The following is a 23713-nucleotide window of genomic DNA, read 5'->3' as shown; positions in this document are numbered from 1 at the left end:
TAAACATGTTGCTTTTGCGAAATCTGGTCATGTTGCATGGCATTTTAGAAGATTTAATTCCACCGCTCCAGTCAAGAAATACACTATATTTAATAAACGGTTCTATTCAAATAGACACTTAATTGCTTTGCTATTTCCCATTTATTAAGAATACATTCAAGAAGATCAATCGCTTCTGATTGGACATATGCAGTAAAATTGTAATCTTCAACTTATACTCTTGTATGGCAAGTAATGCAACGCCAATTGCAATAAGAGGGGCATAAACAAAAGAAAGGCAACTGAGAAAAATTTTTGTACTTTTCGTAGCAAGCAGGGGCAAAATTTAACAAAAAATGATGACAAATTACTCTACAAAACACAGTACTCAAACCTGGATTAAAGTTCTTTCATAGCTTAACTGACGTTTTTGTGGGTCCTTTTTTTTTCTTAAGAATTGGTCGAGCAATTTTTAATTGCATTTATTACTGGGTTGCCAGTTTGGCAACCCCCGTAGGAATGTGCGTTTATTTCGTCGTTTTTTTTTTTTTTTCCGTGTTGGTAAAAGTCTTGCCTGTCACTCCCCAGCTAGGTGGTGGCTTTGTGCATAGAGCCTTCTGCGCGTATTTTTTTAGTATCGAGAGGGTAGTCGGAAATGCGTAGATTTCTCTGGTGGACACAGTAGAACGATTAACTCATGTAACGCGAATGGCGTTTTAGTGGATCTTTGAACAAATTATACCCTTATGAAGCTCATGAATGGCAGGTCAATTGGATATACAGGCGGTGGAGTCTTAAGGACGTTCGCGCGAAAATTCTTCAACATTGATTTTTTTCTGAAACTTTTACCACTGTAAGATGATGAGTTAGTTATGTCAGAAATATAAAAAAAATGGGGAGTCACCGACTTCGTTTTGGAGAGAACATGTCCTGAAAAACACCCAAAATGTGACAAAATCGGGCTTTGTTAGCGAATAAGGCCAGTGTCTGTAAACCCAAATATACTGCAATTAAATCTTTGAAGTGAAATGTTCTCCGCCAAATATTGTTTAAGTGGACTTTAGTCAAGTGAATTTAGTCAACTGGTGAGGTTCCTTAAAGATCAAGTTCGCATTTAGCGACCACAGTTTCACGCGCCTTGCAGCCGCAAGATGGCAGGATTTGATGTCCCGTGAGCAGAAATCTTGAATTTTTTTAATTTCCCACATTGATTTTTTGTAAATTTTTGGACAACGTGGAGATAATTGTAAATAAACTCCGTTTCTGGAAAGAAAAATAGGGGTCACCGAACGTCCAAAACCGTTAAATCCAGGCAAAGCTATAGCAATGGCCTTTTGCCCTATCATTTCTCATTTTATTACGTAGCGCGCGCGCTCGTGTATGACGTGGCGTGTGCATTTACGTGCGCAGTAAGGATGCGCAGAAACAATTGGCGCGAACGTCCTTAAAAGCGACGAGTAATGGACTTCGACAACAATCTATCGCCCGTCGAGCCGAAATCAAAGTGAGCTGTATTTACCTGAAGTATATAATAGTTTGACACGATTGAGTTTCTTGCCTTCACGCACGCAATGAAATAGGAAGAGGTTCTCGCCTCTAAGAGCAAATATGTTGTTTGTTTCAATAAATGTTTCGCTGGAAAAGGATTCTGTGGTATCTTTTGCCTTTGTGAATTGTAATATCATGTTGTGTATTGAATTTCCGAGCTTAAGGTTGAAATGTGATATGGGAGAAGTTTTTAGTATTGCTCTGTAAGCAGGAAGGGTTCACAGGCCTGTTGGAAGCGTGCTTGAGTTTCAACAAAATGAGCCCCAAAATCAGTGAAGAATTGTGACGCAGTTGAATAATAAAGTAGCTGTTATTTCCAAAATGATAGAATTACACGTACGTGGTAATAAATAACGTCGTACGCGTCTTGGAGAGTAAATTTTGACTTTGCATAAACAAGAGTTGGGCGATTGTGATCTTTGTTTTGACTTCGCTCATTTCATTGTCAAACTTTATAACACTTAACAGAAAAAGAAACTTACAAAAAGCCGGTATCTTGCCATCATTTGACACAGATGCTTCACTGTTTGGCAAGTAAACATGCCGCGGTAACTTAATCACGGCGCCCGCTGAATTCCGGCCATGTCACTTTCGATTTGGCGATTTATTTGAACGTAGCAAAAATCTCGCAAAATGTTTGTCCCTGATCGTAACTTTTTATATTCTATATTCACGGTTCAAAATTAATGTTGTTTTCATGTCGTAAATATGTTATTCTCGATCGACCGTCCTGGAGACTTCCTTCTGCTCTTTCTAAAAACTGTCTATCAATAGTTATTTACTTTTGCATCAATATTTGTTTTGGCGTAAAGCAAGCTAACAAGATCTGTACCTTGCTGAGTTCGCATTTGTTAGCGTTAATAGTATTTTCGGTCCGATGCTTCTGTTTTATGAGGGGTATATTGTTTTGGTCTCCCACCCAAACACTAACCCCGCCGAACAGGGTTAACTTCAGTGAACTTCGGCATTACAAAGCTGTCAGATGCTCAGCGGGCACGCTTAAACTTGTGGTGAAAAGAAGTTTATCAACATGTCAGCCCACAAGCCAATGTTTCTCACTTCCCACTTATTTTCTTCAATCTTTCTGGGTTCAGTACTTTGCTAGTAACCACATGTCTTCTCAGACTATTTACCCAAGACTTCTAACATGGCACTACAGTGATAGACAATAACAAAACAATATCGTGCACTGTTAGAGCTACATATTACGCAAGGACATATCTGTTTCGTCGTACGAAAGTGTGAGGACCTGTGAGCCAAAGGGCCTCTTCTGGTATGACTTCTTAATGACCTTGAAAAAAATTGTTTGGAACGGTGCACGTACCACAGGCAACCCAGTGTACCCTCACGGAGGGTCTAGTCTTAAAATAGCCTCGCATCATGACTATGGGCAAACTTTAGATTGAAAAAATTATCTTTGGAAGAGGCAAATCTATGGTGGATGTGTTCTCTTCCGTCATCCTCGCTTGGTCTACACAGCATAAACACTCCCTCGCTCAGCATTTCTCTACAGAAGTTTTCACATGCCCAAAAGACATCCGCTACGTTCTTCACTTGCAGTTTTCTAACTCAAGACCTTCTCTTTAAAGGGGCACTATGATGTTAAATTTGATGTCTTTAGGTCAAAACTGGGTAAAAATCTAAATTAGTACTTTAGCTCACATGTACAACATTCCTGACAACCCACCGAGAAGATATCAAATGTATTTATGGCAAAAAGAGCTATTCGCATTTCATTTTTGGCGACTTTCTGAAGACATTGTCTCCAAACTTGAAAAAAAAAATTGCCGGTTTTTCCATCCTCTCCATCCTTGGCCTCAAACAACAAAGAATAGCTTCAGTGCATTCCAATGGTTATTGGAAACAAAACTACAGCATTATTTTTTGGTCTTCATTGATGCAAAGAAGTCTTTTAGTTTGACTAGAATAGCGTGACAACGCCACTTTTAGTCAAATCAGGACTTTTTTCTTTAGTCTCATTCTCCGGCTCGAAATTTGCAAAGAAAATACAGGATTTACATAAAAAATCTCTGTGGACGCCATGCTAATGAATAATTTTACCACGCTAAAAAGTGGGAAATGTCCCTAGTAAACATTGGGCAAATAAACATGGCGGTGAGGGGAATTTTAAAAATTACTTTAGAACTTTAAGTGAGGGAACAACGTGGAGAAGTTAAGAAGTTAACTTTGAAGCATGACGGGCAGGTCATTAAGTATAGTTTAGGACCATAATATTGTTTCAGCCAAGATTCCCTTTAAACACTTGCGAGTTATATTTTAATCCAGAGCACTCCCTTTCGAAATTACTGGCTCTTCAGGAGTCCTCCGACACCAAACCATAATTATTCAGCGATGTCTTTAGCATGGTTGTGGCTATAGACTCATTTAATTAATAAGGTTAGTATATTTGAGTTGACCCCTCTTTACAAAATAAGATAGAAGCTTTCGTATTTTTCCTGATTTCTCTTCTTGTTTACTGAGGCTTTTGTACAAGTCCGAAAAAAGTTTAACTCTTTTTCTCCAGAGTACTTTCCAAATATGGCCGCTTAAAAGCCAGATTTTGTGTCATTAGCATTATATAGCATAAATAAGTGATCTCGGGAACGTAGGACACAATACGCTCAGGACGAACATTTTTTGTCAAACAATTTATTCCAGGGGTATTTAGCGATATGTCTTGCTAGGATATTTCTCTCCATAACTCGCAGTTTGAGACTCGAGGGTCTCAATTCGATGTTTCCGTTGATCATAGAACTTCACAATCTTCTTTCCATAATCGAAATGTTTGCAAAATAAGATAATTATCTTATTCGCTTAGTTCTGTTAAGGAGGGGAGTTAATTCCATTTCATGAAAATAGTGTTCCCTTTCCATTATCGTGTGATGTCTACACATTGTTGCGTACGTCAAACTAAGGGCATCAGTACTAAGTTTGTAACGAATTGGTTCTTTTACTCTAACGGATGTGGGCATCCAGGGACAGCTTCTGACAACAACACCTTCTTTTAAGGTAATTCCCCTGAAATTCTTCTACTATCAAACTTTTTTGGAAACTTTGCATAATTAACATTCATGATATGAACATTAAAAAAATGCAAGAAAAAAATGGGGTCACCGTGCTTGTTTACGCGTCAGCAGGCTCTTAAAATAGGGTATTTTTACTGTTTGCGCGTTAAAAATTCGAATCACCTTCATACAGAATTAAGTCTTCGTTACTTGAAAGATACAAAATTTTATTTTGAAAATAAAGCTTCTTTTATTCACATAAGCAGTATTGCTTCATCTACGCCGTTTTTGATTGCTTGGTTGTGGGAATAGTGCACTCTTTGGGACGGTTCCGTGGTGAGCTTGAAGTCCTCGCCTTGGCCAAAATACACCAAGTACGGAACTGTTTTCCAAAAAAATTCATGTTCTACTATCAAACTTTTTTTCTTCTTCAAATATGTTCTTTATCAGATTGTTCTTAGCAAATACCTGAAAAAAAAATGGGGGGTCACCGTGCTCGTTTGAGAGAAAAAGAGCATTTATTTCGTTATCGGGCTTAGTTTGAGGGAAATCTCTTACGTTTTGTACGCGCACGTGCTCATGAGCGCGCGCTAATGACGCGAAAATCGTGCGCAGTAGGGATGCGCAATGCAATACCAAGGAATTACCTTAATTGAAACCAGAATGTCAACAACCTCTTGGCATGGAATTTGGTGCAATCAAAGATACGCAAATAAGAGCGTCTTCTGAGTGGGATCTAAATCACGCCGCCATCCAGGGAAGACTTAACTTCCAAAAGTCAGGAATAAAGCAAGGTGCCTGGTCCGCAAGGAATAACGATAAGAATCAATGGTTGCAGATTGATCTGCGAAAATCGTACACTAAAGTGACGGCTGTAGCTTCACAAGGAAGGAATCAGGTCAGCCAATGGGTTACAAAATACAAACTGCAATACAGTAACGATGGAGTTACCTTTCGTTACTACAAAGAACAAGGACGGACCGTTGACAAGGTAAGATGTGATGATAAGCAATCATGGTTATAACCTCCTTTGAAAGAATTAACATTTGCGGTTTTTTTTGAATTCGTTGTTCGTCGACAAGACAGGCGGACAAACCTTTCAAAGAAAAAAATCTGTCTCTGTTCTTTGAATCAATTTCAGAACTAATTCTTCTAATGAGGTAAGCTCCACAAGCGCTTTCACGGTGCCGGATGGGTGTTTTCACTGTTCACTCAAACTTTGCTACCAAGGATTTATTCCTTTATTTTTGAAACCTCCTACTCAAATTTTCAATTAGTATTGATTGGACATCACGTGTACATTATCGTCGCGCGGTGGACCTTCTTCCTTGTATCACTCATTGGTTATGCTAGAGGACATAATCTCTTAAGCCAGTCAACAAAAATTGTTGGCCTTCGCCTCACCATTTGTAGCCTTTTTTTCCATACTTTAGGAATTTACTGGAAATAGTGATCGAGATACAATCGTCTCTCACATATTAAACCCACCAATCATGGCGCGTTACATCCGATTCCGACCAGTCACTTGGCACAGCCACATATCAATGCGGGTAGAAGTCTATGGCTGCAAACACGGTAATCATGATGTTACGCTCTTTACCGATAGCAAAACAAAAGAACTAGCGATTTGCTCACTAGCAGAATTTTTTTAACCACTGGGAGCCCAAACTTCACTACTTCTAGTTATTGACTTACAGGAGAAACTACTGAATGAAATAAATGTATGCATTTAAAGTGCGGGCTATAGACAAAAGCGTGAGGTGTTCGCCGCACTTATATCGAAAATTTAAGAAATCGTCTGGTGGCTTTAACGTGATTTTCTTTTTCTTTGTCTCCTTTTCTCACTTCTTACTTAAAGGACAAGATTTTAACACTAAAATAGCCACAAAAACCGACCGAGCGGAAGCTGTTTATATAGTTTTTCCTGTCTTTCTAAAAGTTTCTAAATCAGCTTTCTTTTTGCTAATTACAACATATCTATTTTAGTATTGCTGACTAATGCTGACGGAATAAAACTAACCTATTCTGGAACGTTCTTGCATGCAGAAATAATGCAATAGAATACTCTGGAAAATTCTCCGTTCTTTTTAATCTCGTGACAACGAAATATTTTTTTCCATGGACTCCACAACAAACTTAACTAGTAATAGTTTTCACTATATCTGCCCCCTCCTAAGATAATGCAGATGGCCGTTGAGGTGTTTTCCGCTTTTTTCTCATATACTTTAATCTTTGATTTAAGAAGTGAAACGAATTACTCCCCGGCCTTCAATCGCTATGCTGAACCTTCGATATCGATGCCTTTTGTGACTTTCTGCCTCGTGAATCAAGTTACCCAGAACCCCGTCAACAATACTGATACCACCTTGCACGCCCTGCTAAGCAGTACCGATACCACCTTGCACGCTCGGTTGAGCAAATCGTGATTGATTTCCCCCATACAATATCTATCAATTTACATATTAAGTTACATATTTGCCCGTTTTACGCGGGGGCTTCTAGATTGCTTCCTCGGGTTTTGGCCTGTGTGCCAAAACCCTGCGAGGGCAACTATTAAATGAATTAGCCTGGCGTAAAGTGAAATCACCCTGAAAAACGTTTAAGGTCACTTTTTTTTTTTTACTCTTCAACTACTTGATACGGCGTCGTATGTTAAAATATAGTTGGGTCCGTTATAATTTCCCTGGTAACTCTCCCCTATAGTCTGAAACTGATTTGATTTTATCTCTTTTAAAGCCCTCAGTGTCAAGTTAACGGAAAAAGTTTTTATGTGAAAAGTTGAATAATATAGATAATGGACAAGGTTAAAGTGGCATATCGTTACTACTATAACGTTTATCTCGTTTTTAAGAAAGGCTTAACTATTAAGATTAGGACAAGCACGTAGAAGGTCTGCATGTTTTGCAACCTCGGTTAAAAACTTCGGTTAAAGCTAAAACCGCAGGACCTTTCAGGCGTGGTCTGCCTATAGATCCCTCTTTAAGGCAAATGAGTTACACTGACAGTCAGGTGCCCTAATTGTGCGATCACAGATAATCAAATGAGTGCCTCTTCACAGTGGGACCCAAATTACACAGCCTCACAGGGTAGACTAACTTTCGAATTGACTATCAAAGCAGATACCTGGTAGGAAGGATAAACGATGCCAATCAGTGGCTCCAGATCGATCTGGGAATAGAAGGAAGAAGTGATTACTCGCCTTGAGTAACAACATACAATTGCAAGTTCGAGAACAGTCACGATGGGAACACATTCCTCTACTCTAAGTCAAAGCAGTACCCACAGCACACTGGCATTTGAATTTTTTCCTGATTTATTTTCTTCTTTTAGGCCTTTGTACAAGTCTGATTAGGGTTCAAACGCCAGAGTTTGCGTTATTGACATGGTAATGCATATATAAGTAATCTATCAATTTACATTATTGACACTATAATGACAAGACAGATCTTTTTCTGACGTTAAGAGCTTGCCTACCTATTAATTTTGTCAGAAAGATGAAATTCCTGTCTCCTCGCGTATCACATTTCAACCCACGTATGCAAATTTGTTAAGCTTGAATATTACACAACATGATGAAATTCATAAAGGCTATTTTTTTCCAGCGAAAAATGTATGAAAGAAACAACATATTTGCTATTAGAGGCAAAACACCCTTCCTTTATGCTTTCCCATGTGCGAAAAATATAATTCCGACTACATAAGACTAGGCCACTTTTCCTGAAGCTCGTTTACGGGGGCCCCGTAGAATGACACAAAAACAGTGGATAGACTAAATTGGCTATGGGCAGCTGCCCATAGCCCCTTTAATGAATTCATCATAAGATAAAATCGTATATTCACAAAATACAAAATTGGCCCCAGTAAAGGTGGGTGCTACAGAACGCCAAAAATTATGCATAACAACTTGGAGAAAAGCGGAAGGAGAGGGGGAGGAGGTGGGGTGAAAAAAGAATCTTGTTTCCTCAATGAGTAGCAGAGATGAATGGATGCGTCAGTCTAATCATGTGCATGATATCACAAAGAGGGGGTACTACTAATTGCCGAATTGCTTACCCCTTGGCATACACAGAGAAGTGGTTATGCATACAGAAAAGTACTACATGTAAACAATTGATAGAAAGCACTATGAGAAAGCATAAAAATCCTATTTGCCAGCAAATATTTCCTATTTCATTGCGTGCGTGAGGAGAAGAAACGGGTCAAATTATACGCAACAAAATAAATTTCAGGATAAAACCCTTTCCTGAAGAACCTTATTCTTGAATAAGCTTTCTTTCAAATAATTCTTGGCTGTCACATTTCCAATAATTTTTGTACCCGAAGACTGTGCAGAGTTGAGCACAACATAAACATAACAGGAATTTGTGAAATTTCCAATTGTTACTAGGAGACTGTGCAGAGTTGAGTACAAATAAATACAAATAGCCAGACAACAGAGATCACAGATCCACTTAAGGTGCTCGATTCCTTCTCTGTCTTTGTTAAACCCATAAGTTACCAGGGAATTTTCCATTTGCTTTCAGTGTTGTACAATACCCGCCTTGGTAAAATAGTAGAAATACAGTTCACTTTGATTACGGCTCGACAGGCGAACGATTGTTGTCGAAGTCCATTACTCGTCGCAATAAGATTCCAGATTAAAAATTGAAGCGCAGCCAGGATTAGGCATATTAAAATACAATAAAAAACGTTCTCTGGCTAAAAATTTTCAAAAAGAATATAAGCTTTCGGCTGTCGATCTACAGCCTTCCACGGATAAAACGTTGAATGTAAATTAGTGAAATATATACAGAAAAGGCGAGATAAAAATGATAAAAAGAACAGAGTAAATGTATGAAAAATGGTGGCTATTGTTTAAAAAGAATTTTATACTGATTAGGAATCGGCTTAAAGTTATTGTCAGCATGCTTGGTAGAAGAGGTGTGCCAGGCCTCTAGAGTTTTCCTAACACGAAGACAAAGGCTCTTTTCGTGTTAGGAAAACTCTAGAGGCCTGGCACACCTCTTCTACCAAGCATGCTGACAATAACTTTAAGCCGATTCCTAATCAGTATAAAATTCTTTTTAAACAATAGCCACCATTTTTCATACCTTTACTCTGTTCTTTTTATCATTTTTATCTCGCCTTTTCTGTATATATTTCACTAATTTACATTCAACGTTTTATCCGTGGAAGGCTGTAGATCGACAGCCGAAAGCTTATATTCTTTTTGAAAATTTTTAGCCAGAGAACGTTTTTTATTGTATTTTAAGATTCCAGATATTTATTTTTCTCCGCCTGTATTGCTTATCCAATTGACGTTCCATTCTTGAGCTCCATAAAGGTATATTTTGTTTAAGGATCCACCAAAACGCCATTTGTGTTTCAATGACTTTGACGCCATTGCAGGTTAATTAAATATTCTACCGTGTCCACCAGAAAAATCTACGCATTTCGAATACTCTTTGAAACTTACCAAAATACGCGCAGAAGACTCTAGTCACAAATGCAGCACTTAGCAGGGGAGTGACAGGAAAGACTTCCCGACACGGAATAAAAAAAGAAGAAAAAAACCAAAATGATTAAATTTGACTCGTTTTGCGACTGGATTCAGTAAAAATCCCATAAAAACTAATCATAACAAGAATATGTTATGCTACGGTAAAGTATAAAAAATGAGATTCTATTTCATTCTTGACTTCGATCAGCTGTAACTATTGCAAACTACAAACTTTGACTACGAGTTGTCCAAGGTATTACTTTTGAGATCACTGATCTTATTGGCAATAATTAACAATTATTCGAGGTGAATATTCACCGATAATCACTGATCCTGAGGCGAATAATTGTTTTAGTATAAATACACTGGTGATTATTCAAAAAAGAGAAAAAAAAAAACATTTCAACGCGAAATCATCTTCACTTACAGTGGCAAAACGACTACTGGCAGCCATTTTGTCCGTCAAGGTGATTATTGGCTGATAATCCGAGATAGCGAGACAATGAGAGCGCGCGATTTTGTATCATCACCTGTGTATTTATACTAAAAACAGATAAACAACATACAAATGGCTCTCTGAAATACTCGTCAGCCTAAAACATTGAACAAAAGATGAACAGTTTTTACGACGATTGTCTTAAAGTGTGCTATTTTTTAGTGAGGACGAGCATTGTCGAAACGGAAAGTATTTTCAATGCTCATCTTAAAATAGCCTCGCACTCTAAAAACAAATGAGTTGAGAGTCCCCAAAAAATTGAGTAAAACGGTGAATCCACATTGACACCAAATATTGAGTAAACTGAAGCTTCAATAATGAGTAGAACGTACTCAATAGTTTGAGAGAAAACCACTCATGTGTGAGTAAAACAACTCAACACATGAGTAAATTTAACTCAAAATACAGAGTGAAAGCTCTAAGTTGAAGTGAATCGACAATGACACCTTATTTTGAGTAAAATGCCAGCTTACTCAATGTCTGAGTAAACTGCATTCATTATATGGAGTAAAGTCACTCAAGGAAATGTCATCAACAATACACTTTATTTTGAGTAAATGCCACTTAAAAGGAAGAGTACATAAGACTTAAGAAAGGTAGTGCTAAATATACTATTATTTTGTTCATTGAGAAAAGCTTCATATATCTGTAAAAAGAGCACACATCAACATAACTAGGGTTGCCATTCATTAGTATAGAAAAATATCCCCCGGCATTTTCTTTTCTTTTCATTGATCGTGACCACAAAACAATTCTCACTAGGTATCCAAGTCAAATCATCCTTGGGCAATAGAGCTAGAAATGAGTCCCAGTATAAGAAGGTTTTGAACTACTCGTTTACCAGCAAGAAAACTGACTCTTCCACAAACCTATAGTGGTTAAGAAGAATTAAATTTCTTGACTTTTTACTGACTCTCAGGTAGAATTTAAAATTTCCCTGACTTGATGCACAATTTCCCGACTTCTCCCCCAACTTAAAAACAATCTGCATGATTGTTTACCCTCGGCTGATTTTACTCTGACTGTTGCAACCCTGAATTAATAGGTGTAGTCACACGGGGCACTTCTTCCGCGGTAAATAACCCTTTTACGACAGGAAACTGCATTAAGTGCGTGTGACCGACATTGCCCAAGCTAATTTTCCATGGATAAGTAAAGAATATCAAAGGAAGTGGCCATGATTTTTAATGTGTTAAGTTGGAAGGGTGCTTTGATGACCGAGGTACAAGAGCCAATAACGATGCTGATGAAGTTGTGTTTAAATTTTCTCGCTAATGAATTGTGTGAGATTTTTTTTACCTCGGTTATGTTCGTAACGTGTGACGGCCGGATAACAAGGTATACTAAAACCCAAGTGTGAGTCACTGAGGATAAGTTACCATGGGAAATAGCCTTTACTAATTACTGACATAAATTATCTAAAACCAGGAAATATACATTCATTTTATATTATACTGATAAGTCAGTAACTGAAGGGTATGTGCCAAGGGGTGCTCAGATTCTCTACCTTTACATAGGTTGAAATTTTCAAATTTGAAAATTTAACTTGCACAATGTGAACGTTCTTAGTCACATACATCGATACATTGTATAAATGCTTTTTACAGCACAAGTACCAGAAGCTCACGGAGTTGCTGTTTTCACCGTAAAAGTTTGTATTGGAATTTAGCGACCATTATTTAACGCATTAAAATAGAAATTAAAATACATCAGAATTGCCTACCTTGTCTCCTTCTCTTGTTTATAGTATGTTCTTAGCATTTCTTGCTGTTTCAGCGCCATTCTAACTAGTTTTAGTTTTACCATTGCCCTCTCATACCATAAGCAGCCCAAGCTCGGTATACGATTTATAGACTTTGTATGAATGCTAAAAATAAGCTGTAAATATAGAAATAAACTTCACTTGCCTCTACATACAGTTGTTCTCGTCTTTTCTTTGCAATCGGAGGCCAAACTGTGTCTGTTGTAGTCGGGTTTGTGGCGAATTTTTACGACGCCGTTAGTTGTCATTTCCGTCATAAAGAGAAGAAAGGCTGGTGACTCGCGGCAATCTCGTCCCACGAATTGCCCTCGCATCACAAAGCAACGGTCCGAATCGCCACACTCATTGGCCAAGTGAAAACACTTGGCCAATGAGCGTGCAGAATGTAATACGATCGCCATCAAACTATAACGGCTGAAGGCGCACATCTGGCTGAACGCATGGGAAGATTATAGAAAGCCGACCATTATTTGGAATTTATCCACCAAAAATCGCTGTGTGTTCCCGGTGTGGAGTTGATGTGATAGGAAATTGATCTGGCCTTAAGGCTGTGGTGTTTTTAGGGCGATTCGGACCGGTACGCGAGTCACCAGCCTTTCTTCTCTTTATGACGGGAAATGACAACTAACGACATCGTAAAAATTCGAAAGCCACAAACCCGGTTAACACGGACACAGTTTGCCCTCCGATTGCACAGAAAAGACCAGGACCGTCCACGATGCTGCGTGCACGACCGGTCGAATCTTGCCTTTTCGACCCGACCCTGCGATTCAAATTACCTGCTCAACCGGGAAGGTTATGTTGTATTTTGGCGAACGTTCAGTCCCCTCGCTAGAGGTGTCATCCTCAAATGATTCTTTAGCACGTTTGATTACAATTGGAAGACATCACTTTTATCTTCTGAGCATTCTAACATTATTGCATATGTTTAACTGCATAATAAAATGTCACAAGGCGGTCAAGTGTTACCATAATGTACAATCCCTACAGTGGTGAAAATGATACCCAGCAGTGGCACACACCCCCCATCCTAACCTTTTAAATTGTCATTTATTTAATTTTAAACAGTAAGCTTTGACAATCTATCTATCTCATTCACTAAAGTGATGACAGAGGAAGGTAGCTTCCTGCCATCATTAATCTGCAAAACACATTTTTGCAAATATAAATAACAGTTATTTAAACATGCAGGATAATTAAGTGGCAGTCTCTCTAAAAGCGGTCCACTGCATTTCGGGTCGGAAAAAAATTTTCCCCCAACTTTTCTCAGTGAACTATCTTGTGTCATAAGTAAATGTAAAGACTTAAGTTTTTTCCAAATGCGTCAAAATATTTTTTTTAGAGCTCAAAACAATCATAGCCGGAAAACGCCTAAATTTGAGCGTTGCAAGGACGCAAAATTGCCTAAATTGACAAGCTCGCTGCTCAAAGACCACCAAACGTAACAAAAAATTGTTATTATCCCTACATTAAGTGATCCTTCAAAGGTAAGAAACGCACGTTACTTTTGATATATTTTGTTTTGGGGGATCCTGAAAACTTATCTATTACCACCTGTAATATCACTTTCTGAAAACCTACGAAATAGCTTGTCTTCGCTGGCGCTTATTTCCCAAGTCCAGACCCGGGCGCTCAAAACTACAACTGAAATCTGCTAAGAAAAGGGTAGGAAGCATGGAAATGAAAAGACACCTTGCGCTTTTTATCTTCCTTTCCCACAGCGACTTCGAACTTTCTGCGCTTTGTGCGAATCTCACACTCATTATGCAAATTAGGTTGTCACGCAAGTTCAAATTTAAAACGCTGTAGCATTGTTACATTTTATCTTAAGTCTAAAATAAAAATGATCACACAAAAATAAAAATTACTAACGGCTTAAGTAACTGAAAGTGGCTGAAAGTGAAAGCTGAAAGTCAATTCAATTGGCTTCTATTCTGTTTATTAATAATCTTCTATTCAGCAACTGAAAGTTGAAAGGCGACATGGTTTAGCTTTGTAGGTTTCCAGCGTAGATTAATATATTCGTATCATATATGAGTGAAGTTAAATATTTGGTAACTTGTAATAGTTTGCGCGGCAAGAATTATAATCAAAAAATCAACTTTCGCTTTTTTATTACACGTTCAAGCGACGGCAACAGGAATAGACAATTTTGTAAATAATTTTGATGGCCTCGTTTAGTATCAATTTTGTAATTTAATGTTAGGAGTATTTTTGGCAAGAAATTTCAGCGCTAGTTGTGTAGTGTTAGGTTTGGCTAAACCCTAGCTTGCGTAATTAAATTTTGCCACCATGTCTGACAAATCATAATCAAACGGATACCTATCTCAAAACAAAATGTCGTGCTTTCTATCGCGCATGTGTACAGACCTTTGTGGTGACTCAAGAGGAACATCGGGTATCATTAGCTTACTTCAATGCAATGACTCCATAGAGAGTCAGCTTGCTTCCATCCATTTGTCACGAGAGACCATAACAGAGGGACAGCTTATCTTGGCGAGGGCTGGCCTTTTTGATTAGACGAGTCGCTTGTCGCGCAAATGTTCGTATGCGCTAAGCATAGGCACACGTATGGGAAATTCTGCCGACCCAGAACAGCCTGTCAGAATCCGGTACATCAAGTGCGTCCTGGTAGGAGCCAAAAAGGGGCAAAGAGCCGATATTCAGTGAATCTTGAGATGGCTAAAGCCATATATCAAATGTATGGTGTTCTTGTTCAAGTCGGCACAGGTGCATACTACAAATTGTAACTTTCTTACACACCTTTTGTTACATAACACAGGCGTTAAAACATTTCATCCTTTTTCTTTGCCAAATAGTTTACCTCAGTTTAGGATCTTTATATGGGATAGTTTTTCTTGTCGTGCGTGGAGGCGGAGGGTTATTGGCGTCTCCTGTCTACTTCTTCATGTCGTGTCGGCTAACAGCTCTTTTTGCACTATTGCCGGATAATCCGTGTTCTAGAAATAGTTAACAAATAGATTCCATGTTGCCGTAAGCCTGTTCAGTAATAGATCACAGATGACGTCAAAATGTGGTAAGAACAAAAAAGTGGCACACGAGGCGATAGCCGAGTGTGTCACTGATGTTCTTACCACATTTTGCGGGCGTCTTCTGTGATCTTTTACTGAACAAACCCACGGCAACATGGAATCTATTTGTTTTATATAGCAAAGAAAACGTAAAAGCTGACGGTGAAGTTCCCAAAGAAATGACCCTGGAGATTTCGGATTTAGTTTAGGATACATACTGTGTTACACCTCAACAAACAAAGGGAATAAGGCTCATCTTGATTAAAAAAATCAGGTCTGCTTCTGGGATACAACAGACAACGTGATATCTGTTTTTCCCCGGCACCCCAATTCAAAAAAGACTCCCTCAGAAAAACGAGGAGAAACATAAGAAATGGAGAGAAAGTGGGAAAAATGCGAAGTATTACCTAACCCCCTCTCACTCAAAGACACATTTGTGGAGCAAAGCGATGTTCTTAATGTCACTAGTAAGGAAATTCATGTTGTGCTTGGGATGATGTTACGTCCCGAATTTGTTAGGAACAGACACATTTTATCGCTTTTTCAGGGGCTAGGGAAGTTACAGTGCAGTACCTTACTTATATTGCATACTATTGAGAAATGAAGAAGCAGGATTAAACTCGAATCCTGCTATAATTTTTATACAATTGTTATGACTACTAGTGACTGACTATTTAAACAATTTACAGTTATTTGTAATAACTGCCGCAACCAACACAATGCTTCCGTGAAAGAAATGCCCTGGGTCTTACATGCTTTTTCGGAAAAGGAACCTAACCAGTCACCCAGTTGTGCGAGGTGAGTACATTTATTTTTTAAATCATTAACCATGCATGCCAGTAAACAAAAATATAAATAAAGCTATGCGGTATGAACCACAGTTTCTAAGACCCAGGATCACACGTCAAACTGAAATCCCCATTCGTTTAAGAATGCAGCTAGGTATGTTGTCAAAATCCTATTAATTTAGTTGGAATCTGTTGGTAACAGCAATTTAATAAATTGGACATTTTTTATTTGCTGAAAATCATCATAAAAGGCGTCAACAAAAGAAAAACGCAATTAAAAATTTCAATTAATACGGCAAAAACGCCATTCTCTATCACAATTGGACCCTGTCGTCATTTTGTTATTCCCATATTGCTTCGTTTATTGCATATTGGGTGTACAAATATACCTACCGTACTCGAGCATATTTCGTACCCGCATTTTTTAAAAATAATTGCTATGAAAAAATATATCTTCTTAATATTTTGCTCGCTCTCAAATAGAATTAATTTTCATTTTAAGGCCTTGTAAAGAAGCTGCGTTAACTCAGCTCGCGTCTTCAACATACTCTCCCCTAACACCCTGTGTTTCGAGGCGTGGCTGCAGCAGTGATGAAACGTGGACGCCTTCAGCTCTGCTTGTATTTGAAAACAGCATGCAAGAATTTGGACTGACTCCAGAGAATGTTGAGGGTCCAGTCCAAGTTTTCAACTCTTGTAAGGACAGCCTTGCCAATGCTGTAAGAAAGCCGAGGATTGATCCTCTTCAATCGCAGGTAGCTTGCTGGGAAAACTGTTCTAATGCTGACAGATCAGCAGTTATCCATAACGCAGAAGAAGCGTTTCAGCTGATATGTGATGTAATAGCGCCAAATGATGGAAAGCAATTATTCCAAGCCATGGTACAACGACAACAAAATAAGGGGGAAACTGGTGGTGATGGTATCCAAGCCCTTGTAATTGCGTATCAGAAAGCACCTTCTAAATCTTTGAAAACAGAAATTCTGAGTATCTATGCCAATCGATTCACTACAAAAGAGCTTAAAGACATTCACAAGCCATTTGAAAATCTTTCTGATAGACAAATAGAGAAAGCTAGAGCTCAAACGAAGACTAGTGGGCCTGGAGTACCTGTTGAAAAAGTACCACAGCACAGAATCCGTCTGAACCAGCACCAGCTAGACCATTTTTTAGAGTTTACCATGAGGCCATATTACTACCAAGACGTAGCTTACGGTACTCGCACCCTTAAACTTGAGAGTGGTGAAGAACTTACTATGCCTAACGTCCTTCGCACCGTGGCCAGATGCACGATTATCAACCAGTACTTGGATCATTGCCAACAGACTGGATTTCAATCGATCAGCAGATCCACCATGTGGAAAGTACTTGAAGTTCAGGAAGCCTCGCAGAGAAAATCATTGAGAGGTCTTGATAATACAGCAGCTGATGGTGCAGATGGTTTTAAGGATTTGTTAAGAATCGTGGACGAGTTAGAGCGTGCTGGGGCTCTTAAGGACTAGTGTGAAAAATCTCGAAAGAGGCTACACGAAGGCAAGTTGTATTTCAAGACAACATATCGCGACCACTGCAGAGAGGATGGTAGCTGCTGCCCTGATCACTGTAGAGCGTTTGCATTGAGCGATGTCAGTGACACTGACTATAAAGACACATGCGGCCATAGTCACGACATGGCGTGTGGTAACTGTGAGAGTCTCAAATGTGTCGTGGGAGACGTAAAAGATGCCATTCCCGAGTACAAGACCCAGTTGGGTAAAGATCAAGCAAATGACCTTCAGTATGAAGCAACCGGTGCCACCTCTAAAATCTTTGAATGGAAAGCGCATGTTCTCAGAGCGCAGAGTCAAGATCAAGTTAAGCGCCAAATTCTCAACTCTCTTGAGGAAGACGAAGCATTCATAGTAGTTGATTGGGCAATGAAGTTCACGGCCATGAAGTTTTGCGAGAAGCAGGCAGAGTGGTTTGCAAAGAGAGGAATCAATTGGCACGTGAGCAGCGTTATCACGAAACGAGACGAAAGCCTTGAAGTAACCTGCTACGTACACCTTGTCAACAGTTGTCGACAGGACTGGTTTGCAGTACTATCAATCCTGGAAAATCTCCTGTCCACCATAAAGCAAGGAAATACAGAAGTTAAAAAAGTGTACCTGAGATCAGATGAGGCAGGGTGTTACCACAATAGCAGGCTAGTGTCGTCCTTTCAAGAACTCGGGTACCGCCTGGGGATTAAGATCGTGAGATACGACCACTCCGAGCCTCAGTCGGGAAAGGATATGTGTGACAGGATTTTGTGTCCGATGAAGGCAGCTAGTAGAAGGTACTGCAACGAAGGCCATGACGTTGTCTCAGCTCAAGATATGTATACCGCCTTGAAAGAGAGACCAGTAAAGGGCACGACAGCGACGGTATGTGCTATCCAGGAGCAGTGCGCAACGCTGGAGATAAGCAAGATTCCGAACTATAGTAACCTGCACAACTTCAAGTTTACGCACGAAGGCCTACGTGTATGGAGAGCTTTCAATGTTGGTCCCGGGAAGTTTATCCCATGGAATGACATTGTAATTTGTCCCCAAACAAACAAATCTCTTGGATGAGATCCCATTCTTCCCTACTACCGCTAGGTGGTTTGCATTAAGAGAGCAAAGCAAAGCCGAGGTCACTGAGGACAAGCTCTTCGAATGTCCTGAAACTAGCTGCACTGAAGAGTTTCAAAGTCAGGCCGACCTTGACCTCCATATGAATTTGTTTGATCATCGCACAATGCCGCAGCCCATGAATGAGGGTCTCTATGATAAACTGAGGAGAGACTGGGTTGATCACTTCCGGACATTGACTTTGCAAAGTGAAAGTTCAAGCGGAGCAACAACGACGGAGACAGAATCCCTGACAAGTACCTCACGATTGCAAATGGGATGGGCACTTCAAAAAAAACACGCAAGTGTGGGATTTTCTCAAAAGGTTAGGCAGTATCCCAGAGCGTCTGGAGATCACTGCTAATAATTCAGCAATGCTACCTATTTAAACCGTTTCTGAGTTTTAGTTTTTGTCGGATCCCAGTATCTTAAATGTGGCATGGTTAATTTTTGAATGAAAACAACCTGAATTAGCGTGATAACCTAATTTGCATAATGAAGTGTGAGCTTCGCGCAAAGCACAGAAAGTTCGAAGTCGCTGTGGAAAAGAAAGATAAAAAGCGCAAGGTGTTTTTACATTTCTAAGCTTCCTAACCCTTGTTTAGCAGAATTCAGTTGGAGTTTTGAGCGGCCGGGTCTGGACTTGGGAAATAAGCACCAGCGAAGACAAGCTATTTTCGCAGGTTTTCAGAAAGTGGTATAACGGGTGGTAATAGATAGGTTTTCAGGATCCCCCAAAACCAAACAAACATCACAGTTTCCTACACTTGAGAGGCTGCACAAGTCTTTGACTTGTAACAATTGAACTATTATAGTGTCCATTCACTTCAATTGTCATGTGCTTCCGTAACTTTGCTGAAAGTGGATGTCAACTGCCTTCTCAGCTTACTATAACTTGTATTATTGACCTGGCTCGAAATACCTCCATTCTTTTTTTTGCTAGTAAATGACATCTGTACCAATATAATGGACTATTGAATGACAACGTCTTAAGGCATCAAGAGTATGAAACAACAAGAGCATATTTTTGGTTTTCCTTTTACCCATGTTTTTCATATTTTATATATTTTTTTTCAAATTGGGTATGAGTTTCCATGATGAGTGAGGCATCTTCCTTGTTGTTGAATGATTATCACTGAATAAAAGCCATAGAGTTTTGTTAAGGTTGATTACAGGTACATATCTGTTTAAAATCAAATAAGGCAGGATATTCTTCCCGCAAATCAGCATCTGCAACTTTTTGGTTCATTTGCCGTCTTCGATCAGGGAAAGTGAGTGCCATGCCCTTTCCCACCTTATCCCAATTTGGTGCTCTATGGCGCATTTCAGTTTTAAGAGCTTCTTTATTCCTCTCCATTGTCACTTCATCGTCTCCCTCAGGAAAGGGTGGCTCCCAATTGATTGCACCCCTCCTTAACTATAGAGGGACAGGATGCAAGTCTGAGTTTTGCCTTTTCTTTTTGCTATGTAGGACAACCTCAGGATCATCACGAATAGATTTTCGTTCATCTCTGAACTTTTCATACAGCTGTGCAAGCCAGGAGTCCTGAAAAGATAAAAAAAAAGCAAAAATTAGTCTTAGTTTAAATTGTAAAAGTTGTATTAACCACTGCATAAATTAAAATAAGCCATTTTCATTGTCATGAATGTTGTGATTTAGTGATTAATTTGAGCATGCACAACAATATAGCACTCACATATCCAGTCTCAACTGACGTGTCTTTTAAGAACGGATACTCCTTAACCACCAACTGAGCTATCTCAGTAAGTTGCTGTTTTGTGGGATAACTGCAATACGAAGCAAAATGACCATCGACATATTGCTTACTGCAAATTTCTGACTCTGACTGAAATACCAGTTAATTGTGAAATTTGACCTCTTTTCCCCCTCCAGAAAAAAAGCAAGCAAAAAAACAAAACAAAAAAAAAACAAAAACTAATAATTAACAATTATTCTTTGAACTCGAAGCGAATAGTAGCAGAATATTTACCGAGCCGTGAAGCTGCGAGGTAAATATTCTGCCGCTATTCACCGAGATTGAAAAGAATAATTGTTTTAGTATATACTCACGAAGTGATCTCAAGAACACTCAATCTCAACATGTGCAGAAGAAAACCATTCAAAGTCAATATTTCCACTTCACTAATGGTGGCCAAACGCGAGTTTACACTGGCCATTTTGTTTTGTTTGGCTCACGCATTATTCACTCCGTAGGGAGTGAATAATGCTCAATTACTCCGAGATAGCGAACCAATCAGATTGCTTGAAACACCAAGATCACTGAGTGAGTATATACTAATTATAATTATCTTCCCTGCATGTTGTGTACATGAAAGTAATGCTTTAATATAAAGTGCTTCAACAAGTTGGAGGCTAAGCCTACCAGAAAGATTGGAAAAACTTTATTATGCACAGTTGGCTGGGAAGACCCTTAAAACTTGAGTCTTATTCTTTCTGCTGATAACATTGTTCTGTACGTCATACAATTGCACACTGGAAAAGGGTTTATTTCTTTGAATTTTTAACATGTTTTGACAAGTTTTATCAATTAAAGATCTTTCAGAATTCGATCAGACAGTTATGCATAAATATCAGATAAAAGCAAGCTAAGGCCAGCTTAATTAAAGGCTGGATGTTGTTTAACACAGTGATGTAATAAGATGTTCTATTCTCAAAGGTAATTATACTAGTTGGAATTAAACTCTTATTATTGACTTACAGGGTATATCTTGCAAAATATTCATAAATCCGGGCAATAAAGCTCTTTCTCATCTTTGAAGTAAATTTCCCTAGATCTTTCTCTAGCAATGCTCTTGCTACTTCTGGCCTAAAATTGGTAGGTAAATCAATTTTTGCAGGCCACGGGAGCTTTGCATTGAGAATTACAGCTGCACCTTTTGGAGTTGCACTGACAGTTGGTTCACTCCTTAAAGAAAGTATATGGGAGAAAAAACAAGATAAAGACTCGAGCTACACCAATAATTACCACCAATTCTCAGAGAAGGGGACAATTTTAATGACCATTGAAACAGAACATCAAGGACCTATATACATGCAGATCAGACTGGCTGTGCCTATACTTGAACATAATAAACACAGACCAGTAAGTCATAATCAGATATACCATATCAGCTTTAACAGACACAAGTAAAAATAGTTGACAGCTATTGATAACTTAATGCTTAAATGGCTTTGACAAAATATTTTGAGAGTCACCCTTGCTAACTATATATGCAGACATATTTTTTTTTCCAATTGATATAATGTCACAATCATTATCATGATAACTGTATTTGAGAGATTTAAAGATTTTTACCTTAAATATTTTCAACAGATCAATTTGTCGCCATTACAGTGGAAACATATGCTATCTAATTTATGTCATTTTTTTAATGTGCGACTTATTGTTCTACTGCTGGCATCTTTGTAACAATACCAAGTAATTCTGATGAGGTACATCGACTTGCCACAGGCTTGAGACATTGCCTTGCTAGTTCCTTCAGTGGACGATACTTGGTGAAACTATGAAGACTTGCAACCACGACTCCAAAAAAATACATATCGCTCAAAATAGATTGAGAATGGGTCCCTTCAACAACTTCGGGCGCAATATGGAAATGCTCGCTATGCTCGCTGTGAAAGTTTTTTTTTTTCTTGCCTCACTAATTAAACATGCTTTGCCAAAATCAATAAGCACTGGTGAAAAAAATCCAGAGGAACCTCTTACAATTACAATGTTGTCATTCTTAATGTCATTGTGAATGACTGTCTTGTCATGTAAATAGCAAAGGCCATCACAAAGCTGCATTATAATGTGAAGCCAGCTTTCTAACCCTGATACTGATATGTCCGCACTTTCTCTTTGGATAACACCTCTCAAGGTAACTGGTTTTAAGTCTTCCCTTGCGTAGAACCGAGTGACAATGTAAAATGGCCTCTGAGTTTTGTTCATACCATATATCAATGGCAAATTGATGTGGCAACACTGCTTTAAAAACAGTGCTTCCCTTTCAACTGCTTTAGATGTAGTGCAGGACTCAAAATATTTCACAGCTACTGGAGAAGATCTAAATTTCTTCAAAAAGACAGTTCCAAATCTTCCCTTACCCAGCTCGCCTATCCCTTCGACATCTTGAAGTAAACTTGGATCTATTTTTAAGATTTCTGAAGATATAGTTGAACTATGTTGCTAATTTTTGATGAAAACCATTAAAAACCAACTTAGATGTTTTCAGCCTATCCATTTCCTTCTCAGATTCTCTCCACATTTCAAAGTATTTTTCTGTGATTGCTATCTCCACATTAAATTTTTTTATGAAGAGATTCATTATCTTGCTTTAACTCTTGAATTAAGGCAATCAATCCTCGTTTCGTAAGCTTCTTCTCTTCCCTTTTTCGTTTGTTGCGGGATGAGCGTTGTCTTCTTTTGTTTTCCAAGGAATGTTTACTTTTTTTCTTCTCTCTGAAATGTTTAGGTATAAATTTATTTATCTCCTAGTGTACTACCAGCCCCTCAAAAGCAATCCAAAACAGCAACAGAAAACTGCATCACCACCAATTCTACACCAGCTATTTCCTGGTCTGCACTTGAACTTGAAATAGTTTTTAGTTAATTAAGCAGGAAAAGCCTCTTTTCAGAAGGTGCTTGTCCTCCTCTGTCGGTTGAAAGATAATAATCATTCTTAATTATATTTAGGATTTCCTGGAGATGATATAACAATTTTGTCAGTTTGTGAAAATTGTAAGTATAAATTTGTGCATCTCCTCTTTAATGAGCAGCTCATTAGATAATAATCCACTCAATAGAGGTGCTGGTAAAGGGCAGTGAATATACCACCCTACACAACAACAGGAACTGCAGCAACACAAAATTATACAGCCTTTATCGACCTTTATCCTGGCCTTAAAGTTCACACTGACAAGCGTAAAACTACACTTGAGCGAGATATTGGTTAAAAGCGACAATTACCACTTTACTCAATAGCTTATT

At 38.7% G+C, this 23713-nt stretch overlaps 1 protein-coding gene across 3 annotated transcripts in view; it reads left to right on the top strand.

Annotated features, from left to right (window-relative positions):
- Positions 1-20365, top strand: part of LOC138018508 (uncharacterized) — a 51576-nt gene extending 31211 nt beyond the window's left edge. For all 3 annotated transcript variants that reach the window (XM_068865150.1, XM_068865166.1, XM_068865157.1), the window contains exon 11: positions 20194-20365. In XM_068865150.1, coding sequence (XP_068721251.1) covers positions 20194-20219 — 26 coding nt within the window. In that variant the 3' untranslated portion in view covers positions 20220-20365. The remainder of the gene's footprint in view (positions 1-20193) is intronic.
- The last annotated feature ends 3348 nt before the right edge of the window (positions 20366-23713 follow it).

The sequence above is a fragment of the Montipora capricornis genome, chromosome 2, assembly GCF_036669925.1.
Source record: "Montipora capricornis isolate CH-2021 chromosome 2, ASM3666992v2, whole genome shotgun sequence".
NCBI classification, from domain to species: Eukaryota; Metazoa; Cnidaria; class Anthozoa; order Scleractinia; family Acroporidae; genus Montipora; species Montipora capricornis.
Note: the sequence above shows the minus strand (reverse complement) of the source record. Positions and strands in the feature narration are given on the sequence as shown.